The sequence below is a fragment of the Tympanuchus pallidicinctus genome, unplaced genomic scaffold (assembly GCF_026119805.1).
Source record: "Tympanuchus pallidicinctus isolate F22 unplaced genomic scaffold, pur_lepc_1.0 scaffold39, whole genome shotgun sequence".
Lineage (NCBI taxonomy): Eukaryota > Metazoa > Chordata > Aves > Galliformes > Phasianidae > Tympanuchus > Tympanuchus pallidicinctus.
Window position 1 is genome coordinate 1,291,186 of NW_026294757.1, and position 25,556 is coordinate 1,316,741.

The following is a 25,556-nucleotide window of genomic DNA, read 5'->3' on the forward strand; positions in this document are numbered from 1 at the left end:
AGCACAGCATCCTCCCATCTCTGCACCCTCCTGGTGCCCCCACACCTTCAGCTTTGTGTCTCTGCACCGTGTCCAGGACACTTCCCCATAGGAAGGGGGCAGCAGGACCCCCTGAGATGGAGGCAGTATCTCATCCCAGAGCCTGGGATTCTCACACCTGGTTCTGCCAAGGCTCTGTGCGGTGCTGCACCCTCCGTTCACACCTCAGTTTCCCTATCTCCCAAATGGGATAAAACCCCACTTTGTGTCTTTGGTGAAGGGTTTCCTGGGTGCTGTAGCCCCCAGCAGCTGGTTTTACCTCTCGGGTTGCGTGGGACGGACTTTAAAGGCGTGAGCAATTAGAAGTTCATGAGAGCCTTCAGGATGCTGAAATGCACCAGGAGCGATGGGGAGAAACACCGGGAAGGGGGGGGAAAGGAGGAAAAAGGGTGAGTTTGGAAAGCAGCTGCTGTGCCCTGGAAAAGCCATGAGATGGGAGGAAAGCAGGGAGCAGCTGGGGGGGGATGCTGCCCAGCTCTGGTCCCGTGTGCACGTGCTGCTGGCTGCCACATCCCCCCCACGTCCCCGCTGTGGAGGTCGGGAGCAATGCCACGTATGACGGCTGCCCGGGGGCTGTGCAGAACACAGCCGTGTGACAGTGGGCAGCAGCCCGGGGTTGGTTTCCACGGGCTGATCCTCACGGTGCCCACGGGTGGGTGTCAGATCCGCGCCGGGAGGGCTGCTGGCAGCAGCGCTGGGGGCAGAGCGTTTGCTGCTGGATGCTTCGCGCTCTGGCAGGCGGCGAAGGCGGCTTTGAGGAACGGCTGGTGCTGGAGCTGCCTGGGGGCTGCAGGGCTCTGCCTTTAATCACCGGTAATCAGTGTTCGGCCGCTGCTCGGTGGCTGCTGGGGGCTCTGCTGGCGTCCCCCCCGTGCAGACCCTGCGAGCAGGGAGGGGCATCCCATGGGCTGACGGCGTCGGCGCTGTGCACGGATGTGCAGTGGCTGCTGGCTGCAGCCCATGTGATGCATCTGAGGGGGCACGCTGACATTTCGAGAGGAAAAAAAAAATAAAAAATAATAATAATACCCAGAGACCCACGGGGAGCTTTGAAGAGCCAGAAAAGAGAGCAAGAGAGACAGAGGGAGAAGAGGAACCGAGCCGGGCAGGGGGGCAAATTCCCGGGCCGGGAGAGAGGATGTGAGCGCAGCGCTGGCACGGAGCCGGGGAGGATGCGATGGCCGCTGGCACCGAAAGCGGAGCAGCGATTTTTAGCCACCGAAATGGAGCGGGGACAGCAGCGGGGAGCGGCGGGGACGGCGGCGTGGTGGCAGCTGAGCGCTGTGCGGGATCGGTGACACCGCGGCCGCTCCTCTCCATCGCGCCGATGTGACGCGGCGGTGCCGAGCGGTGGCTGCGCGCTGCTCCTCGAGGTCAGTGCCGTGAACGGGGTTTGGTGACGGCGCAACCCGCTGCTCTCCTTCTCCGCGTGCGCGTTTCGTAATGAGCCGCTCCTGTATTTAATTAACGCGAGCAGCTAACGCGAGCCTCCCTAGATTTAACCTGACAGAGACGACGTGTTGCTTGAAACGCCGAGCGATTAGTAAAAGCGGGTTTGGATTCGCTTTAAACATATGCCGTACGATGCGTGTGTTTGTCGCACAGATTTTGGAGCCGTCTCCCGGTTCCTCCCTGCCCGGGTGTCACCATGCTTCCTCGCTGGGCGAAGCTTCCCTCGGGCGCTTCCCCTCGGCTGCGGGAGCGGGACAGAGCCTCGGAGCCCGGGGACCGCAGGCTGCCATCGCTGCTCGTGGGTACGGATTGGGGACGTGGAGGGGGAATGGGGGGATGTGTGCCCGGAGGCGATGCTGGGATGGGCCGGGCGGGATGCCGGGTGCTGCAGGCAGCTGCTGTGCCCTCCTTTTGCTTGACTACACCGCGATGTTTGGGCAGCCGCGGGCGGGCGCTGGTGGAAAGGACTCGGAGAGATGCGGCTCTGCTCCGGGTTGGGGATGGAGGAGGGATGGGCGGCATCTGCTGCGGGATGTGAGGATGCTCCTGGAGGGACGCTGCGATGCCTTCGTCCCGTGGCTGGACGTGGTGTGCTGGGGGTTGGTGGTGGATCTGGGGAGCCCCGTGGGGAGCTCTGGCAGCAGGACGTGGCCCGGCTGCGTCCCTCCGTGTGCCCAGGGCTCTGTTCTGGCACGGCTGCCCCGGTTATTCGGATGATGGGCGCCCTTTCTGGCACCTACAAGGCTTTAGGCGTAGATCTGTGTGTTTTTCCCAGCCTTTTTGACTTGTAGCTCGCTGTGACTAACCGGGCTGGCAGAGCAGGCTGTGACCAACCACCTACGTGCTACCTGCATGCTTATAAAAAGGGGCTGTCCTCCCCTCCCCGTCTGGAGCATTGCTCTCAAGCCCCTCCATAACACAGAAATAGCTTCCCCGGCATCCTCCCCCCCCTCCGTGCAGCACCACCCCAGCTCTGTGCAAAGCAGCACAGGATCCCCAAATGCCCATTTCCCACGTGGTGCTCTGGGCACGGCTGGGCTTTGGGCTGCATTGCTGCCAGCACTGATCACAGCAGGAGCCAACTCCTCGAAGGAGCTGCGTGCCCTCGTGCCAGCACAGGAGCTGTGCCAGGCTCTTATCCCCCCCCTTATCTCCCCCCAAGTGCTCAGAGCTCTGCCCCAAGGCTCTGCTCCCAGCCTCTCAGGCAAGGACTGGGGGAGCTTTGGGTTTGATTTGAGTTTTTCCCCTTTGTGGCACCATCCAGAGCTCTGCTTCCCTGCAGGAGAGCAGGAGGGGCAGCCCCCCCTCCCCCCAACCACCCCCCACCTTGTTCCCGCTGTGCTCTTCCAGATGGATTTGCTTTTGATGAGGTGTAGCGTGCCATCGAAGCTCCTGTCAGGCAGCTCCGGCCTCCCATCAGCGAGGAGAGCAGTTAGCATGACTGCACTAATGGCAGCAGATTAGAGGAAGTGATTAACTTGCCTGACAAACTGCACTGAGTGCATTCTGCACAACCCCAGGGCTGGTGCAGTGCACGGCCCACGCTCCCCTTCACAGGGCTTTTGTCCCATCATTTTGCTTCCCTCTTACAGCAACCTGTCGCATTTCTTTTCCACCTTTGGCTGCAAGCTCTCCGGTCAAATCCTGCCCCTCTATTTCCAAGCTGGAATGACAATGCTGCCCTTCCCATCTGCGGGACAAGGGTGCATCCCCATGCAGCACAGCACCCTGCTCTTGGCTGTCACCCAGCACAGGGGGGTCCTGCAGCCATCCTGCTGCACTGGGATGGGTGACACCAGGCACTGCCATGTCCTGGAGCTGCCACCTCTTTGCTACCCGTGTGCTGCTGATCCTCATTTCTGCTCTCACCGAAGCAATCAAGGTGGCCTTGCTCTGCTCAGCGACTTCGCTCGGTGTCTCATTAGAGGAAGGAGTAGGAATTGATTTTTGATCTGTCGTGTTTCCCTCCAGCCCCTTCTCCTCCCTGGCTCGTGCCCCTGCCTGCCTCCAAAGCCAGCAAGGCATCACCCCAAACCCTGACCACGGGGCTCAGCCGAGGTCTCGCATCTCCCACTGGTTCCCTATGGGGAGCACTGCTTCTCTGCAGGTCTGCTCCGAGCAGCCCATGCCGTTTGGGATTCCCTCCTTCCTCCTTTTCCCTTTCTCCTTCTGTACCTAAAAGCCACTGCTGGGAAAGGGGGGTGCTGGGCAGGAGGGCAGGGATGTGCTGCTGCCAGGTGGGGCACAGATGGGGTGGGAGCTGCCTGCCTTACCCCTGCCCTCATTTTGGGGCCATTTCCCTCCAACCAGGTGGGCTGTTTCCTTCTGTCCTATTGCAGCAGGACCCCGGCCCCCCGCTCCCCACCCCCTGCTCTGCTCTGGCCTAAGAGGAAGCATCGATTTGGTGTCTTGAGGGGCAGTTCATCGCTTTCCTGATGCCTGATAGATTGGAATTGATTTCCAGAGCAATTTGCCTGAGCAGCTCAAGTCGGAGCGGTGGGACCCACGCTGCAGCACTCCTGCAGTGGTACAGATGCAAAAGGGTGATGGAGACAGCAGCTCTGCAGGGTTTTGCGCTCTCAGGTCCTTCACAACCTCGGGTTCATCCCCGTGCTGCCTCTCCCCAGGCTGTGCATGGGATCTCTGTGTGGAGAAGGGGTTTGGCAGCGCTTTGCTGCACGACGCAGTGAGTCACTGCCCCACGCCTGGCTCAGCATAGCGGTGGGAGTGAGACAGAGCTGCCGGCTGCTGGGAAGCTCGGGGTCCTTTCAGGAGATGTACATCCAAACCAAGTGCCTCTGCCTGTGCTTTCCACTGTTTCCCACCTGGGGTTTGACCCCTCCACATCTCCGTATCCCTGCTGGCAGCCATGCCCTGCGTTTGCCCCCTCTGGATTGGGCCATTCCCTCTGCAGTCCTATGCCTCAGTTTCCCCCTCAGATCTGAGGGCATCCCCCCAGGCTGCGATCTGGCTGCAGCCACATGGGCTCATCCCATCCTCGCTGCACTGCCTGGATCTGCTGCCACGTGGGTGAGAGAGGAGGCCACCACACACTGTGTGTTTGTGCCGTGCCACCCCTGCTGTATTTTAATCCAGTTCCTGAACTGCTGGCATCTCCCCCAGCCCCTCCCCACTTCCCCAGGCAACGCTGCTCAGGGGATGCCGCCAGCTCCGGCCCACTGCCAGGGGTCAGGGAGGAAGCTGGCAGCAGAAGGCAGCTTTGCCCAGCTCTGCTGGCCGTGACTCATCCTCGTGCATCGCGCATCCTCTGTGAGCTCACCCTCCGTGCTCATTTCCCCCCTCCACCAAAGCAAAGGCAGCTCCGTGAGGAGCGCTGGGACGAGGATGGGAGCAGCTCGAGGGGAGATGCTGAGCCAACGAGACAGCGCAGGAAAAAGGAGGGCTGGGAGGGTGGCTGTGGAAAGGGCTGGGGGCTGCAGGGGGCTGTGTGCCCATAGCCCAACTCACGGCCCTGATGATGGATGAGTCGGTGCTGCTGGTACCCGGCACGGAGCTCGTGGCTGGGGGAGCGGGGTGACCTCGCTTCCCTTTCTGTGTGTGTGGGTGTGATGACACCCAGAGGGGTGGGAAGGAGCTGCTGCTTTTCGTGGGGCCGGGCCAGATGGGCTCTCTGTGTTGAGACATGATTTGAGACATGGGAACTGAGCCGCTCGTGTCCCCGCTTTCAGAGCAAAGCCCAGGGCTGGGTGCCAGCCTGAGATGGGGCACGGCTGCCACCAACGTACCCCTATGTGCCCGGATGGATCCTGTGCTGCTTCCTGCCTTCTTGGCAGCTGCGGTGGCCAGGGCACATCATGGCTGGGGACAGGCAGGGCTGGGTCTGCAGGGACACATCCGGCATTGGGGGCACCGAGAGCTGCCAGCCCGTGGGGTGTCCTGGCATCCTGGCATGGTCCCAGTGGAGTGGGGCTGGGAACTTCCCTATGAAGCGATCAGTGGTTGGTGTTTTTTGTCTCCCTTGGATCCTCTTTAATGGAGAGAGAAAGGCTCTGTGTTGTGGGGGAGACCCCTGGGGATGGGGGGGGGTGGCATTACCACCGCTGTGCCACGGGCAGGGGTTGTATTGGGGTGGGCACTCTCTGCCCCACGCTGGGTCTCCATCAACCCAGGAGTGAGCAGATCACACGGAAGCTTTCAGCACAGCCGTCTGTGAGCTTTCGCTCCTCGTATTGCTCTGCACGAGGCTGCTGGGAGGCAGGGGGAGGGCATGCAGTGCTCCTGCTGTGATGTTCATGTGCTGGGACAGCCCCACCGAGCTGTGCCACATGGGCGTAGAGAACCCTCGTCTCACGCTTTGGCACTGGGTGAGCTGCTGCTGAGCCCCCCCCTGCAGCCCCCAGCCATTCAGAGGAGTTCCCACCAGGCACAGCTTGGGGCTGAAGCTCAGTGGGTGCCAAACGGGGACCAAGGGTTGCTGTGGGGGGGTGTCCCTTCTGACAGCAAAATGCCAGGCAAGGAATGACTGCTGGAGAGAAGCCAGAGTGCATCCTGGACAGAGCTGTGCCCTGAGCTTCGTGCTCCGTGGGACACCAGCACCCAGCGTCACACCTTGGCTGTGTTCATCAGGTCCCATAGCACAGCTCACCTTACCCCACTGCCCCATCCTAACACAGCTGCTTGGCTGAGCACAGCACAGCCCTTCATTCCCTCCCCCCCCCTCCTCCGATAGGTCCTGGCTCAAATCAAGCTGAGCGCATCCCCACGAGCATCACCTCCTGTTGCCCTTCCCCTATGGCTGCATCCCGGTGCCTTGCAGCAGCGTGGCAGAGAAGGGGTTACTGCAGCACGGGGCTCTCCAGGCCGTGTCCTCACGTGCTGCACACAGCAGCACTTTGCAGCTCAGCGGCTGCGGCGTTGCGGGGAAGGCGAGCGCATCTCCCGGCTGCCCTAATGGCCGGCTGTGTGGAGCTGCGTAGCTCCAAGGGCTTCTGTTCTTCCGCCTCCCTTTCTCCCCAAACGTAATCTCTGCTTCCCCTCCCCTCTCCCCGTTTGGTACAATTGCTTTCTCGGACTATTTTTCATGCTCTGCTAACTGTCACGGCTTTCACGGCCCGCGTGAGCTCGGCTGCTTCATGAAGATTTATGAAACTGCAGTAATAAACTGTGTTTGAAAGATCCTTTTTCTGATAAACCCCCGCCACACTGCTGGCAGGGGAGGGGGGGGGGGAATCAGAGCGGACCACCCTGCTGGATGCCCACCCCGCTGTGACTCTCACGGGGCGCAGGGCAGGATTTGGGGCTCCTCTCCCATCCACAGCACCCGGTAAGGAGGATGGATGGATGATCCTTGCTGCCCGGAGGGAGATTTCCAGGATTTCCCATTGGATTCTGGCTGCTGTGGGAGCACATCTGGAAGATGCTCATCCCTTCCCACTGATGGAATCAGAGGGGTGAAGCGGGGGTCTGCATCTCCTCTTTCGGGATGCTCGTGTTCTTGCTGGAGCCCAGAGAGGAGTTCAGGAGCGGATGCTCAGAGGTGGAAGAGCCCCCGTCGGCTCCCAGCTCTGCTCTGACCCGGTGCTGATTGTGCAGGGCTTTTCAAATCATCCTCTTTAGCAGTCGCAGAGAGACAGCGAGGTGGCGCGTTCCGCTCCCGGAGCGTGTAATCAAGGAGCAGGGAGCTGCATGCTGATGTGAGGCTCAGCACCGGGAGGGGGGTGGGAAAGAGTCAGGAGGGTGGCTGCCATGGGTGCTGGGCTCTGGGTTCTGTGATGGTGGGTGCTGTTCTGGAAGCTGAGTTTTGGGTGCTGAGCTCTGGGTGTTGGGTTCTGGGTGCTGGGTTCGGGGTGTTGGGTTCTGGATACAGGATTCTGGGTTCTGGATGCTGGGTGCTGTTCTGGAAGCTGAGTTCTGGGTGCTGCTTCTGGATGTTCGATTCTGGGTGCTGAGTTCTGGGTGTTGGGTTCCAGATTCTGGGTGCCGAGTGCTGGATTCTGGCTGTTGGGTTCTGGATGCTCGATTCTGGGTGCTGGGTTCTAGATACAGGGTCCTGGGTTCTGGATGTTGGGTGCTGAGTTCTGGATGCTGAGTTCTGAGTTCTGGAAGCTGAGTTCTGGGCGCTGGTTCTGGATGCTCGATTCTGGGTGCTGAGTTCTGGGTGTTGGGTTCTGGATTCTGGGTGCCAAGTGCTGGATTCTGGCTGTTGGGGTCTGGATGCAGGGTTCTGAGTGCTGGGTTTTGGATGCTGGGTTCTGGGTGTTGGGTTCTGCATGCTTGATTCTGGGTGCTGGGTTCTGGATTCTGGGTTCTGGCTGCTGGGTTCTGGCTGCTGGGTTCTGGCTGTTGGGTTCTGGATACAGTGTTCTGGGTGCTGGGTTTTGGATGCTGGGTTCTGGATATTGGGTACTGGATGCTTGATTCTGGGTACTGGGTTCTAGATATGGGGTTCTGGGTTCTGGAAGCTGAGTTCTGGGTGCTGGTTCTGGATGTTCGATTCTGGGTGCTGAGTTCTGGGTGTTGGGCTCTGGATTCTGGGTGCCAAATGCTGGATTCTGGCTGCTGGGTTCTGGATACAGGGTTCTGGGTGCTGGGTTTTGGATGCTGGGTTCTGGATTCTGGGTGCTGAGTTCTGGGCACTGGGTTCTGAGTGCAGCCCCTGCGCATCTCCACTGCTCTGCCCCCCAGACAAGCACTCTGTGACCAGCTGAGGGCAGGAGGGCCTTGCAGCCCCATAGCAGCCCCACAGCGAGCAGCGTGGTTTGGGGGCTGTCACACAAAGGGAGAGATGCACACAGGTAGCTCCATACCCAGCTGTCACCTCCATGGTGACATCATCCATCCACCCATGTGCTTTTTGCACACCATCACAGTGCAGGGATGACACGGGGACTGGGCTGAGCTGTGCTGGGATGGATCAGGAGTTGCAGTGCTTGCTCAGATTCTGCTGTCAATGCAAGGAAGGGTGTCCCAGGGCTTTGGTGTCCCAGGGCTTTGGTGTCCCAGGGCTTTGGTGACGCAAGGCTTTGGTGTCCCCAAGGCTTTGATGACCCCAAAGCTTTTGCTGGGGGCTGCACTGATGTCACCACCTGCCGTTTATCTTGCTCCACAGCTTCTGCTCTGAGCAGTTTCTCTTGTATTCCCACAATCACCCAACGCACAGCAAACCCCTCCGTATGACCTTGAGCAGCCGAGTGGCGTCGGCAGCGCAGACAGAAATCCTGTCCCACATTAATAACACAATCGCTCGTTATAAAGCTGATATGTTGGGCTGATAAATAATTAAGGGAAAAGGAAAAGCTCTCTATGATTCGCTTAGCGGGAAGGAAGGGGGAAAAGGAAGGAGATGAATAATGAATCAAGGTTAAACGGGAGTGAAAGGAAAGCCTCACGGTGGTGAATTCCCGCAGCAGGAGCGCTGCAGGTTGCCAAACAGTTGGAGCTGGTGGTCGTGGGGTGACGTGGGCTGGGCAGCACGAGGTCCCCGAGCTCAGCAGCAGCACTGGGACGGATGGGGCTGAGTGCCACGGGGTTGGGCGCTCCGCACTCACTGTGTTGGTGATGGGTTTTGGCAGCAGGCAGGGACTTCCAGGCATGAGTTACACTCGTGGTGTGTGAGCAGTCGGCACGGCTTCCCCGGGGATTAAAGTCATGGCGTGATGCTGATGAATGGCTGTGGTGGTGAAGGGATGAGCGCTGCCAGCATCCGCTGTTGAGCTCTGCGAGGGCTGGAATGGCTCTGGGGGGTCCCCGGCCACAGGCAGCAGCACGGTGCAGCACTGATGGGACGATGCAAGCCTCCCCCAGCCCACCTTTCATTTTCTTTTTTGGTCTGTCCGTGTGTCTGTGTCCCTCTGTCTGTCTGTGCCGCAGGACGGTGCCCGGCTCCTGTGTCTCGTCTGTGCCGTTTTGGTACCCTAGCGCTGTTCATTCCATGTTTCAGCCCAAATATTGGGGTCTTGGTAGCACCCGGCCCCTCAGTCCCCCCCGTAGCCCCCAGCCCTGCCTGAACCCCCTGCCCTCATCACCCCCACCATCACAGCGGGACAAAACCCTGCACCCCTCCCACCCCCACCGCTTGCATCCCACCAAGGGATGACCCCACACCCGGCCGGGCTCAGCCACATTTAACACCACCCCTCGCCCCCGTCCCCACACCGCAGCATCCCCAAACCCACCAGGGGGCTCCCCCTCACCCCGTTCTGCTCTCCCTCCCCGTGCAGATCCCGACAGGACCAGCGCCCACATGATCTCGGCCGACGATGCCGAGTACCCGCGGGAGTACCGCACTTTGGGCAACGGCACGCGGCGCTTCTCCAACGTAGGCTTGGTGCACACCTCGGAGCGCCGGCACACCGTCATCGCCGCCCAGAGCCTCGAGGCCCTCACCGGCCTCCAGAAGTCGGAGATGGAACGCAAACGGGACGCCTTCATGGACCACCTGAAGAATAAATACCCGCAGCACGCGCTGGCGCTGCGTGGGCAGCAGGAGCGCATGCGGGATCAGGTAAGGGGTGTTTGACTGGGGGGAGAAGGGGGAGAACAGGACCCTCCTCATTTGGAGAAGTGGGGGGGCTCATAGGGGGCACGGCATGGGCAGGAGCAGCCCTTCTCGTTGACCTCATTGCAGTGTTTCAGTACCTAAAGGGAGCCTGCAGAGGGGAGGGGAGTCAACTCTTGGAAAGGGTTGATAACAGCAGGACGAGGGGAAATGGTTTGAAGTTGAGGGAGGGCAGATTGAGGTTGGATGTCAGGAGGAAGCTCTTTATTGAGGTGCTGGAACAGCTGCCCAGAGAGGCTGTGATGCCCCGTCCATCCCTGGAGGTGTTCAAGGCCAGGTTGGATGGGGCCCTGGGCAGCCTGAGCTGAAATTAAATGGGGAGGTTGGTGGCCCTGCGTGTGGCAGGGGGTTGGAGATTCATGATCCTTGAGATCCCTTCCAACCTTTGCCATTCTGTGATTCTCACACAGGCTGGGGGTCTCCAGGTAGATTTTTTTTCCTTGGCTGAGATGAAAGATGTGTGCACAGCATCTCCGTGCACGCAGGTGGAGCGGTTGGTGTGCCAGTCATGAGCTGTGTGTCTTCACCCTGCTGAAGATGGGTGAAGGAGGGGGGGGCTGACATAGTGGGGACCCCAATCCTGCTCTCTGCAGCTTCCTGTTGCAAATGGGGGAGGTTGGTGCTCAGCCGCGGGCAGACCTGACCTGAGGGGGATGCGGATGCTCAGAGCCAGGGCGACGTGGGGCGCCTCCTGGGACGGGGGTCTCCCATTCTGCCTGGGAGAGGGCAGGGAAGGGCAGGGCTGTGAGGCAGCAAGGGGCTGAGGCTCTGTCCCAGTGCACAGCACAGTACTGTGCAGGGCAGGGGCTGCACAAGGGTCAGGTGCTCTCAGAGCTCAGGATTCCCTGTGTTCGGTGCTCCCACAGTTCAGTGCTATCAGGTTCGGTGCCCACATCCCTGCAGGGATGTCCCTTGGCTGTGGGTTCCCAGGGATTCCATTCTCCCCCAGGGCCCAAAGGCGGCGGGGATCTGCAGAAGAGACACCAGATTTCATGCCCCCACCGTGTGGCAGTGGGGAGGAGTGACCCCCAGCCACACGTTCCTACCAAAACTATCATTTATATGGAAAATAAAGCACAGGAGAGGGCGAGCAAGGAGCAGCTGCAGGAAGAAATCCTATATCATCTCCAACTAGACACCTCCCCGTGGGGTGAAGGCAACAGCTCCCAGACTGTCTCAGCAGAAAGAAACAGAGAAAGAAATCGAGCTGCATAAGGAAAAGCAGCAGCTCCCACACTGCAGCCCCTATCCTGGCTTTGTGGGGCTGGCAGGGCAGCACCGGGGGGTCCCCCAACGCAGCCCCTCTCCGTGCAAAAGGTCGTTGGTTCAGGGCTGGATGCAAAGGGGAGCAGCGCAGCCCTGCAGTGCGTTGCAGCCTCCAGCTGTTGGCAGAGGTTGCAAGGAGCTGAGGGCTGCTTTGAGAGTTTTCCTTGCAGCAAAGTGCACCCCGCTCCTCTCTCTCTCCGTGCAGAAGCGATGCTGGGTGCTGGTGCAACCTGAGCAGGGTGAGCACGAGGTGCAAGGTGTGCAGCCACCCCTTCTGCTCTGCAGCGATGTTTGTCGTTTACCTCTCAGTAATTAACCAGGAGTCTTCCCCTCGTTATTACAGTGGATTAAAGACTTCTTTTTTTCCTTAAGGCAGCAGCTGGGGAAAGCAAATCTGCCCGGTGTTGGCTCAGGGTTGGGAGGCTTTAGAGGATTTTAGAAAGCAAGTGAGAAACTTTGGGGTTTGGAGCATCCTCTGTGCTTGGGAATGGCTGCGGGGCGGAGGGCCGTGCGTTTCCAGCGAGATGGGAGGATGAGAATAAAAACAGTGGGAACCTGGGTGTAAACCTTTAGGTGACATCGTGGTACGGCCCTGTAATGGAACCATCACCCACGGGGCGCTGCGGAGGGGTGCGAGGTGGCGGCTGCTGTAAAACCCGCGTAGGAAAACGTTTGTTCGATGGGTACAGCAACAGCAGGGGGTGGGAGACGCGCAGATCTGCAGCGCTGCTGCTTCACTTTGGAACCGATAACCCCCAACCCGTGCAGATGCGTGCATCCCCAGCGCTCCCCAAGCACCATCCCCCCCCTTCCCCCCCCTTCCCCCCTCCCCTCCGGGGGTCCCGATTCGCACACAGCCCTGCGGCTGCGGGGTCTTTTGGAGAGCAAAAATCGTAGCAGAGGGAAACGAACGCAGCAGCGCCGCGATGGGAGCACAGGGATGGGGGGGGGGGTTTACAAGCATGGGTGCGCGTGCATGAGCGCGCGTGCATGCATGCCTGCGTGTGCGCGCAGCCGCAAGCGCGCGTGCGTGCGCACAGGTGCGGGCACACGTGTGTGTGTGTTTGTGTGCGCGCCTCCACGTGCACGCGCGCTCCTCCTCCTCCTCCGGGAGCGCGCACCGCCGCGTGGCGGCCCCGCGACAGGTGGAGTCGCGGTTGTCATGGAAACCGCACCCCGCGGGAGGGGCGGGCGGCGGGGCCGGAGCGGAGGCCGCAGCAGCGGCGGAGGAGGCGGTGGCGGCGGTCGCTGCTCCGCGCAGCGCTGCGCTCCCGGGCCCCGCCCGCCCCCGGGCCGCGCTGCGACGCGGAGAGGAACGGAGGCGGTCGGGGCTGAGCGGAGCGGAGCGGGCGCACCTGGTGCAGGTACCGAGGGGGTGATGTCTGTCTGTCTGTCTGTCTGTCCGTCCGTCTGTCCGCCCGCCCGTTTTCCCATTCCTCCCCCTTCCCTCCCAGCGTCTCCCGGTATCCCTTCCCTATATCCTCTCCTTCCCCCATCCCGCTCACCTCCGCCTTTCCCGGTGCTCTCCCATGTATCGTCCACCTCCACCCTTTCCCCTTCCATCTTTCTACCTCTCCGCCCCCCATCCCGCTCTGCTTCACCCATTTCCTCTCTTTCCCCCCCGTTCCTCCGGACCCTCTCATGTCGTTCCTCCCCCCCCCCCCCTCCCCCCCCCCCCCGCGCTGTACCCCGTCCCGGTGCGCGGAGCTGCGAGCCGATCGCCCCCGGCCCCGCTCGGCCTCCGGAGGGCGAACGCTGCGGGCGCTGCAGTGGCGGAGGAGCGGCCGAGGAGCAGCGCACGGTGCGGCCCCGCGGGCTCTGCGCGTTCCTCTCCGGTTCGTTCAAAGAGGGGGCTGTGGGGGGGGGGCTGAGCCCCGCTCCTTTGGGGATTTTGCGGGGAAGAAGCGGCTGCGGAGCGGCTCTGAATGCGGCAGTGCGGGCGGCAGCGGCCGCAGCCCCCCCCGGGTTGGGGACAACGAAGGGGCACCGCTCGTCATCCCAACCCCCCCCACCCCCCCCTATCCGGAGCGCTCCCGGCCCGATGCCGCCTGACCTCCCGGTGCCCATCACACGGCCCCGCACCCTCGGTGCTGCTGGGGGGCGCGCAGTGCCAGCAGCCTCTGGGACCCCCCCGGGGAGGTGGGAGTGGGAAGGAGGAGGGCCGGCTCCAGGTGCTGCCCGGATCGCATCCCCTGTGCAGGATCGCACCCGGCTCTGCCCCCGCGGGGCCGCCGGTGGATTCCCGCGGATCTCCTTCCTCCCTTACCTCTCACGTCCCTTTTGTGCCCGTCCACCTACGCGTGCCGTTGCCATCGTTACCCCGCAATTCGAGCTGCCCAACTTCTCCCGGGCTTCCTGCCTACCCCCCCCCCTCCACACACCAAACCCTGACCCCCAGCCCCGCTCCCCGGCTGGGGGGGGGGGGCAGCACCCCCTCTACCTCTCCCTGCCCCTATGGAACCGGGATTCCCGCTCAGTGACATCCCCTCCCCCCCTCATCCCCCACCTTTCTGCATGGGGCTGTTGCAGCTCCCCGTGGATCCCCCAGTCCCGGAGGGGTGCCTGAGGCTTGGAGGCTGCGTTGCAAGCAGGGGGGGTTGCACGGCTTATCCTCAGCAGCGCTCTCCCCTCCCCGCCCCCCCCCCCCCCCCCCCCCCCGAGATGCGTCGCTGCGTGCCGGTGCGTTTCTGCAAACAGCCGTCGTCGCTGCTTTGCTCTGTATTGATGTGGTGAGAAGGGAGGGCTTGGGGAAGAGCCAGGAGCACAAACGCGGTGGTGCCTGAGTGCGTTCCTGCTCTGACATCACCTGAGCTGCTCCAGAGGGAGCTGAGGGCTGGAACTGCTGCTTACGGTGGGCTCCGTGCTGTGGATGCAGGCAGGAGCTGCACGCAATGCCCTGAGCCTTCCTCGCTCACCCCGTGCTGCCGTGCCCGGCTTGCAATAATTACAGGACCTCAGATAACGATATCTGCAATGCACAGCCTCGGTGTCTCTCTTGGCTGCTTCTGGTTGCTGTTTGCATTCGGCTCTACGTGGTCGTTCCGTTGCTTCGGCTTCGGTTCTTCTCGTGCTGAAAAGCGTTAAAAACTTTTAACACGGAGAAACGGCTTCAATCCACTTTGCCGGTGTATTTCGGGGAGGTTTTTGTTTGTCAAGACGTTGTGCCCGAGGGGGAGACTCTATCAGAAACTGCAACAACTGGAAATGAGTTAATTAAAAAGCCAATGAGAGCGCTGCTGTCCCTCCCCCCCCCCGGCACGGCGTGCTGGGATGCCGCTGCTGCCCGTTTCGGAGGGACGCGTTGGTGCTGCCTTGTTAATCAGTGACAGATTTGCGCCATAATTGCTAACCAGGAGCAGCCTGCCTCGGTCAGAGCGGTGACTTGCTTGGATTTCATTCACCCTGGACAGCTTTTCTCCACAAGGACTGTGGGTTTAAGTCTGATGTTCTTTGCTGCGTTCCCCCAGCTCTGGCTTTCCTCTCATCAGCAGCGTTTGCTGGTGCGGCTCTGTGAGCGTTGCTGCTTGCACGGGTTCCCTCGTGGCCGTGGGTTCCAGCAGATCCGAGGTTTGCATGGGTTCTCTGCCCCTGAAATGCACGGCTGTGTTGGGGAGGGCCCGGATCCTCCTTAGTCCCTCGTTTTGCAGCTCCGTGTACATGACATTCATTGTAATTATAATCTCAGCCTTTGTAATTCTCCCTACCGTCGGCACGGCTCGAGCTGCCTGTTTTATCGCGCGGAACAAGGCTGTCGTTTCCAATCCTCTCTCAGACCATTATCTGCCTTTGATGCTTTTGAAGAGTCAGGGACGCTTTCGTTCTACCTTGGCCTCCTCCTCTCCCCTCTCCCTTCGTGCGAACCCCCAGCAGGGCGGCCTGCAGGGCGCAGGGACCGTCCCAGCCCTGTCCCCGTAGCGCAGCGTTTGCCACAGGGGTGGCATTTTGCTTCGGGAGAGGCCAGGTTGGTAGAAAATGAGCTCAACCGGGCGCAGTGCCTGCGAGGACAGATGGAGCCTGAGGTGCCTGTGCGGATCTCTGCCCTCAGAGCATGGCAGATCGGTTGCTCTGGGCCAGCATGGGGTGACCCCCCCCCTCCTTTCCCTTTCCCCCCCTCCCTTCAGACCTTGCAACCCAATGGTTGCTCCTGTGCACAACGGCTCAGCACTGAGCCATGCAGCCACCTGCAGAGGTGCCCTCCTGGTTCTGCTTGGGCAAGGATTTGGGTTTTGTGCTCTGTGACCGTCAGCATCACTTTGAGGTCACGGAGCTGTGGCTGTGGGGCAGTCTGGGTGCCTGTGGTCGCTTCCAGAACATTCCCCACCTGCTGCCCTGGCACAGGGGAGGGGTTCAGATGAGCTGGATGTGGCTGGGATGTAATGGATGGGCTTTGTGATAAGCCTGTCCAGTCATCCTAAAATAATAAATAAAATGCTGCTGCTGTGAGATAGGATCAGCAATATTGGGGATGGGGAAAATCACTGCGGCTCTTCAGCAGCGAAATGAAGGGAGCGGAGGGAAGGGGCAGAAGGAGCCATTCGAGAGCATCCGCTCCCACTTTGTGGTTGGGTCCTTTGGGGTCGGGGGGCTGCAGCCACATCCCTGGGCTGAGGGCTGCCCTGCTCAGCGCTGGGTCTGTGCGCTACCTGAAGGCATTTGGAGGCAGCTCTCATTTGGGCAAGTTCTGTGCCCAGGGTGGCTCCTGTGGCTGCTGTCTGTGGGCTTCTGTTCCTGGTGCTGCTTCTGAGTCACAGCTTGCCCTTGGAAAAGACCTTTGTGCCTCCAGGCTTGCCTGCGTGAGCAAACAGCAGCGCTGGGCTTGAATCGCTCCCAAAGCAGCCTCGGTTTGTTTGATGCAGAACTTGTGGGTCTGCTTGTGTCTGGTGGAATATTAATGTCAGTGCATCAGGAGGACGTTGCACTGGGATAAGAGCATCTTGCTGAGGCTGTAGGTGTGTCTAAAAGGGGATTTAGGAGAAGGTTTTGTGTTTGTACGGCAGGCTTCTGTTCCCACTGTCAGGGTTTGTTTATGTACACAGAGCTGAGTCCTGCACAGCTGGTCAGGGAAGGGTTAATGCCCCGGGATGGAAGCAAAGCTTCCTATTGGGAGCTCCTGTGTGATCCCAGAGCACAGCAACAGGGATGGCAGCAACGGGATGGGCAGCACAGGGTCCTGGGAAGGGAACCCGCTTGGTGCTGAGGGCGAGCTGAGCACGGTGGGGAGATGGGTGGCTGTGAGCAGGGAGGCAAAGAGAAGCCGCCGAGAACTCTGATCCCAATAAAAGGGGGGAAGAAGCCGCCCTGCAGGCGTTCCTCCCACCCCAGCCATTCGTGGCACATCCTCAGCCCCGTCCTGGGGAGCTGCCCTGGGTGAGGCTTTGCTGTGAGCATCCCTGGGAGCTCTGCATCCATTCCTGATGCTCATCAGCGGGTGTTTGGGGAGTGCTTTGCAGCGTGCAGGGCTGCAACCGATGCCAGCTCCCATCACTGGCTGCAGCACATTGCAATGACACCGGTGGAGACGCTGCAAAGAAGCACCGGAGGGAGGTAGCAGGGGCAAGCAGGGTTGAAGGGGGGGTAAAGGGGGGATTTTAAGATGCTTTTAAGACTGAAAACTGTTCTGGCTCCCTGGCAGCAAGCTGGGTGGTGAGCATGGGGCTGAGCCACGCTCCCTTTGCACTCAGCTGCACGCCTCACTGCCTGCACAGCCCCCCCCAAACCCCATCTCCAGCCCTTGCCTGCAGGGAGGGGGATGCTGAGCAGAAAGGAGAGCAGCTTGAACGCAGTCAGCAATTCTCAAAGGGAAAACGAAACTCAAACCAGAATCTTAATGGTATTTTTTGTTTGTTTGTTTGTTTCCTTTTTCTTTTCTGTTGTTGTTTTTTGTTTGTTTTCCTTCGTTTCGTCGCTTTATTTTGTTGTCGTTGGCAGCCCAACTACTGGAGCTTTAAGGTCAGTATTTCTGATTTTTTTGGTCATGCTTTGGTTTGACTGCATGCACTTCTCCACCTGTGCCTCATCTGTGTCCATGCAGGGGGTGGGAGCTGGGGGCTGTGCTCAGGGTTGCTGCGCCAAAGAGGTGCGTTACTCAGCTTCAGCTCGTGAGAAGGCTCTTGTGCTCCAGGTCGAGGCGTTGTGTGGAGGTGAAACTATTCCCTGAGAGAGAGGAATCCGTGCCTTGCCCTCCCTTGGGCCGCAGGCGATCCGTGCTGCTTTGCAGTCGCCTCACTGCTGCAGGGATGAGAGCCGAGTCCCCTTAACAGCAGGAAAAGGATGGAGCAAAGCCTGTTGCAGGTGGATTCTGAGCTCAGCAGGACAGCTGCCTGCCCCCCGGGCGCTCTTATGGCTGTTGGTAGGGTGGCTGTGGGTCCCAGGTCGGTCGGTCGGTGCTGAGCGCAGCCGAGGAGCGGCGAGGGATGCGGTGCTCACTGATACCTGCACCCAGCATTGCGCAGAGCAGACCCAGCGCCTTGCAGGCCGTCGCCCCGTTGCCTGGGGGTGCAGAACGCGTGGCCCAGAGCTGCCTTCCTCCCTCCTCCTCTTCCTCACGGGGCTGCAATGGCAGCGCTTCAAGGCCGGCAGCGTTGCCGGCTGACCTTGGCACGCCGTCATGGTGGGTCTGCTCTTCCTGTGGATAAAACAGGCGCTGTGCTCGGCTGGCAGCTCCGAGCTGAGGAGTCATCAAACACATAATGTGAGCACTTGTTCCCAGTGCTCGTTCCTGAAGTGCTCGCAGTGCAAAACGCGTGCGAGCGGCAGCTCTGTGCACATCCAGCTGTCTGCGTCCTCCCTGCTCTGACATTTCCTGGGCCTGAAGGGGTGGCACAAAAGCTCTGATTTTCATTATTATTATGTTTTTTTTTTTTCCCCCTTTCTTTTCTTGTAAGGAATGAAATGGGGATGAGCTCTGAGCGCCAGCTGTCCCCAGAGCAGTTGGGTGTATGCAGGGAGCATTGCTTCACCCAGCAGCGCTTTGCATTGCAGGCAGAGCATCCCATGTGGGACTGCATGCAGCTAAATCTGCCCAGTGCTCTGCACCTGGAAGCTGCTGACCTGGGTGTCAAGGGAGCCCTGTGCTAGGCTGATGTGTGGAGCAGATGCTGGAGGCTGCCTCGCAGCCACGTGTGTCCTGGGGTCTCCTGGCTGTGCCCCCCTCCTTGGCCAGGGAGCCACCATCCTATGGAAAAGAGCCACAGAGGGTCCCAGGCAGGACCTGCTCCCCTCACCCCTGTGTCCCTGCTGCGTCCCCCCTTTCACCCACAGGCAGCTGCTGGCTGCAGATCTGGGGCTCTCCAGGTGTGGGCTTTGGTTTGCCACGCTCAGGATGGAGATGAGGAGATGCTCCTGGTTGTCGGTCTCACTGCGGAGAGGGTCTGTCCCCAGCTGTGGGGTCTTCTTCCCACACACCCCATTGTGTGTCTGCCCCCTAAAGCAGCCCAGTGCATCCCTGAGCCCTCTGCCCTGGCACCTCATTGGCTCAGCTGCCGGTCCCTTTGCCCCCCTGCCATGTGTTTTGTCAGCACCCACAACCACAGCGATCCCCGTTGCATTTTTGGGTTGTTCAGGACCCTCCTCCTGGGATCTGCAGGCTGGGATGACTCCCAGAGCCCAGCCCTGCTGCTGACTGGTGCAGATTGAGGGTACCTGTGTGTGTGTGAGCACAGCCCCCTGCAATTCCTTGTCCCCTTCTCTCCCATCCCCTTCTTGCTGCTTTCTCATGCCCAGCTTTCCTTCCGCTCCCCGGCGGCCCTGAAGGATGCAGTAATTTGCTTATTTTTGGAAGATGCTGTCACACGAGGCAGCACCACCATTGAGCAGAGGATTGGATGCAGGGGGGAGTGAAGGGGGGGAAGTGGGTTAAAACAGCCCCGAGGAGGCAGGATGCTGCCCTCACCCCAAATCCACCTCCTGCCGCCCATCCCCAGCACAGCCCCATCCGCAGGCACAGCTCAGAAGGATGGATCACGCTCATCTCTGCTGTTTTCCTGTTGCTTTTCTCCTGGATGAGCCTCTTTCAGGCTTGGGAGGAACAAGCTCAGGAAAAGCAGCCAGGCTTCCTCTGTAGGGTGGCTGTGCTCATCCTTCCCATGGGATGGGAGTCACCCCCAGCACCAGGAGGTGGGGTGTCCCTGTCCCAGCTCTGGCTGTGCTGGATTGGCGCAGCTCTCCGGGGTTCCTTAGGAGCACCTGCTGCTCCATCCCATCCTATTGGGCAGCAAGCAGCAGTTTGGGGAGCTGACGCTGTGGGGGAACCCCACTCCATCCCGTGCACATCTGGCGGCTGCGCACATCTGGCGGGACGGCCCCTTCCTTTAGTCAAGGGGTCTGGTTTAAAAGACTAATCCGATTGGGACACTAATCCTGTTAACATTGAGATCGGGATTAATGCTGGGTTAATCGGGATAATCCTGACAAAATGGTGAGCATTAGGCGCTGGGTGAATTATTGCTGTGCCGTGAGCAGGGGCGCTTTTGGTTCGGGGGTGAGATGCAGGTGGGATAGGAGGGATGGCCACGGAGGGAACCCCGTAGGTGGCTGCACCCTGACCGCCTTTGCTTTGCTCTCAGAGCACCCGGAGCAGCACCCCGGCCCTGTGGTGCTCAGCCCCACTTTCCTCCTGTTCTCACTCCTTTGTTTTCACTCTTGTGCACCTTCAGGAGGTTCACAATCCCCCGCTGGATTGATTCGTGCTGAGCTTCAGTGCTCTGGGCTGCGCCGGAGCAGCGCACGAGGCTCAGCGTGGCCATTGGTGTGCAGGGAGCTGGGGGTGCAGGAGGGGCTGCCGCAGTGTGTGCTGCCCCCAGGATGCTCCCCGAGGGCTGTGCAGCCACAGGAGCCCGCAGGGGCCGTGTCCCATTACCTGGGCTCTGCCAGCAGACCGTGCCACCTTTCACTCCTGGCCCATCAATAATGAAGGATGAGCAGAGTTCGTTAGCAATGAATGAATGAAGCGCTCTGTGACGCAGCGCGTCGGTTTCGTCTTTCCTTCTTCTGTTTGCAGATGGGTGGGAGCTGCTCAGGGCAGCAGCAGCAGCAGCGCTCCCAGTGCTGTGCTTCAGGGCTCCCTGCCCAACCCCAAGCACCCCAGTTGTGAATGCAGGCCGGCCTGGCTGCAGTACAGCAGCAATAGGACGGGACGAGGCAGGCGGCACTGCAGGCAGAACGTCCAGAAATCCCCACCCTCCAACTTCTGTTCCTGCTTCAGGAAAAGAAAAAAAAGAAAGGAAAAAAACCCTTCAAAATTGCAATTAAATTTTCCTTGGAAGCCTCGACAGCAGCAGAGCTGCGGGAGGCACAGATGTTGTTTTGCTCCCAGCTTTGCTAACAGCTTTGCTTGCTGCTGACCCTCTGTTGGCAGCGTGGGGATGAGCGGCTGCAGCCCTGCATGTCCCAAGGGATCCCAATCCAAGCTCCATGTCCCCGTGCCATGGAAGCCCTCCAAGGAGTGCATCACAGGAGGATGAAATGGGGCTCTGAGCGGCACGCTGTGAGCGGCAGTGAGCTGTGAGTGTTGGGGATTACATGCAGTGTCAATGCGAAGGCTTTTGCAGGTGCGTGGGGTGAGGGGGCTGTGGCAGCTGGGTTCCTCCATCCCTTTGGTGCTGATGTCTGCCCGCCTGGGAGCTGAGATGCCCTTGGCAGCTCTGCTCCGTGCACTTTTTGCTTTGCTCATCCCTGGCCTCGCCTGATCGTGGCGGTGCTGCAGCGTTCCTTCAGCTCAGGTGGCCAAAGTGTGGGATTTTAGGGCAGAACTGCAACGCCGTCCCTGAGGGCTGCGCCTATGGCTGGGGATGGGCCAGAGGATGGAGCATGATGGAGAGCATGAGGAGACCTTAGTCCACATAGGGTCCCATTGCCCCCGTCCTGCCCCCACCTGTGCCTGCGGTGCTCCCCATACCTTCCCATGGCTTGTGCCAACCTGTCCCCCCCTCCCCTCTCCCTGGTTGGGTCCCCTTCCCAGCCCAGCCCCATCCAGCACAGTGCTGAGCTCCGGTCCCTGTCCTGAGAACGCAGTGCTCCACCAGATGGGACTGCACTCAGATGCAGGATTAAGTGCTGAGAAGGGGATTACAGGGAGTTAATCCAGATCCGTGTCCAACCAGGGGCCGCAGCCGGGCTGTGCGCATGCAGTAAATAACCAGTCGCGGTGCTTGGCTCAGGGCTGGGCTCACCAGCTCCATGCCAGCTGCTGCCCAAGCTGGGTTGGATTTCAGAGACCTTCTCCTTTATCCTGAAGCAAAGGAAACGCAGAGGGGCTGGGGAAGCTGGGGGGGACCCCTCCAGGCTCCGTGCCACCGCAGCAGCAGCGCGATGCTCATTGAGCCCAGCTCCCCCCAGCACTTTGCAGTGCATCATCCCTGCGAGTGCAGCACGATGTGCTGTGAGCACGGCAGGGCTGGGGGCAGCTGCAGCCCCCCCATGCTGCTGCCCAGCTCCAGCCCAGCCCAGCCTGCAGGGTCCTGGGGAGAGGCTGCGCTCAGGGCTGGATGCTGCCTGCAGCAGTAACACGGCGAGGGCTGATCCCAGCCCACTGCAAGGCCAGGTTGGTGCTGGTGGGGGGGGAAGGGGGGCTGGGAAGGGCTGGGCTGGGGGGGGGGGAGATGGGAGCTTCGTCTCTGTGTTGCCAATGGTGTTCTTCCCATGGCTGAGGCAGGGCACTGATTGTTGGGGGGTCAGCAGAGAGCCGAGTTAAGGTGTGAGGTTGGTGCTGGTGGTTGTGAGCCTTGGTGCTCTGCTGTGTCCCTGTGTTTTTCTCAGTTCTTCTTTCAGAAGGGCAGGGTGAAGCCCTTCGCTGCTCCTCTGCCTCGGTTCTGCTCCCTTTCCCTGTTCCCTGCCTCCATCCCAGTTCTCCATCAGTGGGATGGGGGGATGGCTGTGGGTCCCATCGCTGCCCCCACCTCTGACCACAGCTGGAGCCACAGCTGGAACCTGGGAGTGGGGAGGGAGGAGGTGGGAGGAGGAGAGCAGCATCCTTGCCCAGCCAGGCAGACAGAATGGAACTGCCTCAGCGCTGACAGGAAAGGGATTGTTGGAAGTTTTAGAGCTGAAAGAATCACTTAATTGTAGCTTATTTTTAGCTCCGGGGAGATAAAAGACAAAGCCCCCCCCCCAAGTCTCCCCCTTCCCCCATCCCACCTCTTTTACATAAGACACAGAACCAAAGCAGCACCCAGGATGGGGGGGTGGTCTGTGCCCGCTGCTGCAGGAGGGGGTTTGCAGCCACCCTGACCTCAGTGCCCATCACCACCCCACTCTGTGGGTGCTTTTAGAGCTTCCTTTCCCCACTCTGTGCCCGGAGCTGCAGCATTACCATCCACCTGTGGCCTTGGGCAGCTTTTGTTTTGCTTTGGGCAGCTTTGTTTTGCTTTGGGTAGCAGCACTCCTCTGCTTTTCGTTCACCTTCTGCCCCTGAACTCCTAAGAGCGCAGAGCAGCTCCAGCTGCATTAACCCTGTGCTGCAATTTCAGGCAGAAATGGGTCATCTCCCAGCACGGCATTGCAGGGGCAGCCGGGGGGAGCTCCTCCCCCTCCATCCTTCTGCTCCTGGGTTCAGGCACCATGGGAAGGGTCTCGATGCCTGGGGTATGGGGAGATGTGGGGCTCCTCGGGGGCAGAGCTGGAGCTAAGCTGCCCCTGGGGGACCCAATGCCTTTGCTCCACGGTGCTGCTGGAGCTGGGGTGCCCCCACCTTGCACCCAGCCTGGGGTCAGGCAGCAGCGGATGCACGGCCACGAGCATCAGCTCCTTCCACAGCACAGCAACAGCATGGAGGTAGATAAGGCCCCTGGGATGAGAGGTGCTCTGCGAGGAGGAGGATGTTCCGCTCGTTGCTGTGTGCTTTGATATCTCACTCCTCAGCTGTGTGATACGGTCGGGGCCAGGAGAGGAATCAGGTTTCCATTCTGGAGTCATTGCTTGGGTTTGATGTCGGGTTTCGATGGATGCTCTGTGCCAGCGCCCTGCACGCAGCCCTGGCAATGCTTGGCCAGGTGAGGTGTTCCCCACAAGGGCTCTGTGGGGCTGTGGGTGCCCCCTACCCTTCATTGACTCCCAGCAAGGCAGGATTGGACTCCCCTGGGCATCTCCAGGCAAGGAGAAGCGTGGCTCTGGATGCTTGTTTGAGCCTTGTTACCTGAGAGAGGGAGAAGTCATTAGTGAGGCGCTGCAATAAAACACAATTCCCCTGAAGTCAGCTCATTAATGGTCCACAGGAGGCCAAGGATGTGGCTGTGGTGCTCTGCGGGTGTCCCAACCCTGGGGGTGCCTCCCCCTCATCAGCCCATGTGACAGAAAGGGCAGAGGAAGAGCATCAGGGTCTGCTCACCCCTCTTACAGCAGCACAAAGTGGGTCGAGGCACCCATTCTGCCCCACTGCCCACTGCAGGGGCAATGCTGGGGTCCTGGGGATGTGGGGTGGCCAGCACTGGGGGGTGCCATGGGGGGGTCTGGGGGTCCTGGGGACGTAGAGGGATGCGTGCCATGGAGGTGCCCTGCAGAGGGGTGTGCTGGGGGCTGTGTAGTGCTGCTGGTCCCTGCTTGGGTTGCTGTCTGAGCACGTGAGGCTGAGCATCAGGCTAATGATCAGAACAGTCCCTTCCGGGCTAAAAATCCATTAATTTTCATCTTGCCCTCTTTTTTTTTCCTTTTTTTTTTCCTTTTTTTTTTTTTTTTTGGTGGATGCCACAACGAGCTCCATCAGAGCAGCTTAATTGCTTGAGGTCAGCCAAAGCCGTGGGGCAGAGGGCAGGAGGGGTCTGGTTTCACCTGGGGGAGGGAGGGGGTGGGCAGCTCTCCCCGCAGAGTGCAGCAGGGCGCAGTGCTGCCGTGCTCACACACCACGTCCCATAGCAACAGCGATGCTACATGGCAACAGCAATCCCCACCACCCTGCTGTGCTGAGGATACAGAGAGCCAGAGACCCCCCCCCACCTCACCCCCGGGGTGACAGAGCACTGGGGATGGGGGTCAGCCCTGAGCCCCCCATCTTTTGCTGCTGCAGGGCCCCCCCACGTGCAGTGCTGCTTTGCTCTGGCCCCGCTCCCCTCCTGCAGGAAGCCTCTCCTAATGGCAGCGTGCAAAGCATCTGTGCTGCCTGCAAGCTCTGCCTTCAAACAGCACCACCAAAACGAAGCAGTCAATTTTCCAGCAATTAGCTACAGCGAGAACATTTCAAGTTCTAGAAAACCCCGCCCCGCAGGATTAATTAAATCCTCCAATTAATGTCTAATTTAAATGACGATGATGGCTGTTATCATTCCGTATTGATTTTTCTTTTGGCTCTTAGAAAAGAGCTGCTGTCCCTTCCACGCCGCCTTTTCCACACCCCGGGAGCTGTTTGTTCTCCTGGGTTCATTTGCCAACATTAAATGTGTGTCTGGGAGATGGAGCCGAGCTGGGCTGGGTGATGCACTGGGTGCTGAGCTGGGTGATGCACTGGGTGCTGCACTGGGTGTTGAGCTGGGTGCTGAGCTGGATGATGCACTGGGTGCTGGGCTGGGTGCTGGGCTGGGTGATGCACTGGGTGCTGGGCTGGGTGATGCACTGGGTGCTGAGCTGGGTGCTGAGCTGTGCTGGGTGCTGCGCTGGGTGCTGGGCTGGGTGATGAGCTGGGCAATGCACTGGGTGCTGTGCTGGGTGCTGGGCTGGGTGCTGTGCTGGGTGCTGTGCTGGGTGCTGGGCTGGGCAATGCACTGGGTGCTGTGCTGGGTGATGCACTGGGTGCTGGGCTGGGTGCTGAGCTGTGCTGGGTGCTGTGCTGGGTGCTGAGTGCTGATCTCAGGGGCTGTCCAATCACTCCTCCCAATGCACTCCTTTTTGCTTAACCCACAGATATCAGCTCACAACACCCGTGTCCGTACCCTCAACTTTTATGCAGAGGAAATACGCTTGGCCGTGTGAAATTGGACTCCGGGCATATTAAATTTTTACTGCTGTAAACCCAAAGCCATTACTTTCCCTTTGCTCAGGCAGCCATAAACCTCAGTGCTGCTTTGCTTCTAGGAGAAGCTGGGCATTTATGTATCCCGGGAGCTGGTTCATTGGCGTAATGGATGTGTAACCTCCTGTAATTGCTAAGGTTATTCCTGTGCTCGCGTGCGACTCCTGGCTCTGTAACCAGCCAGCCAGCGCTGGGTTTCTTTGCAGTGGTTTGCTTGGAATGGCTTTGAAATGTGGAAAACACATGTGAGCAGTGCGGGGCTATGGGGTTAGGGGTATGTGGCCATACACGTGGGTGCAGGGCACGGATGGGTGCTGGGCTCTCACCTTCCTGCTCCCCTTGCAG

At 60.1% G+C, this 25,556-nt stretch overlaps 1 protein-coding gene across 11 annotated transcripts in view; it reads left to right on the plus strand.

Annotated features, from left to right (window-relative positions):
• The first annotated feature begins 789 nt into the window (after window positions 1-789).
• SRCIN1 (SRC kinase signaling inhibitor 1) overlaps window positions 790-25,556 on the plus strand; it is a 39,408-nt gene continuing 14,641 nt past the window's right edge. For 2 of the 11 annotated variants that reach the window (XM_052700223.1, XM_052700224.1), the window contains exons 1-4: window positions 793-1,412; window positions 1,645-1,793; window positions 9,672-9,954; window positions 17,200-17,224. In XM_052700223.1, the coding sequence (XP_052556183.1) occupies window positions 1,688-1,793; window positions 9,672-9,954; window positions 17,200-17,224 (414 nt within the window). In that variant the 5' untranslated portion in view covers window positions 793-1,412; window positions 1,645-1,687. Of the gene's footprint in view, window positions 1,413-1,644; window positions 1,794-9,671; window positions 9,956-12,504; window positions 12,640-14,612; window positions 14,843-17,199; window positions 17,225-21,428; window positions 21,816-25,556 lie in introns of those variants that run through there. The other 9 variants (XM_052700222.1, XM_052700230.1, XM_052700229.1 and 6 more) reach the window with 9 other exon arrangements.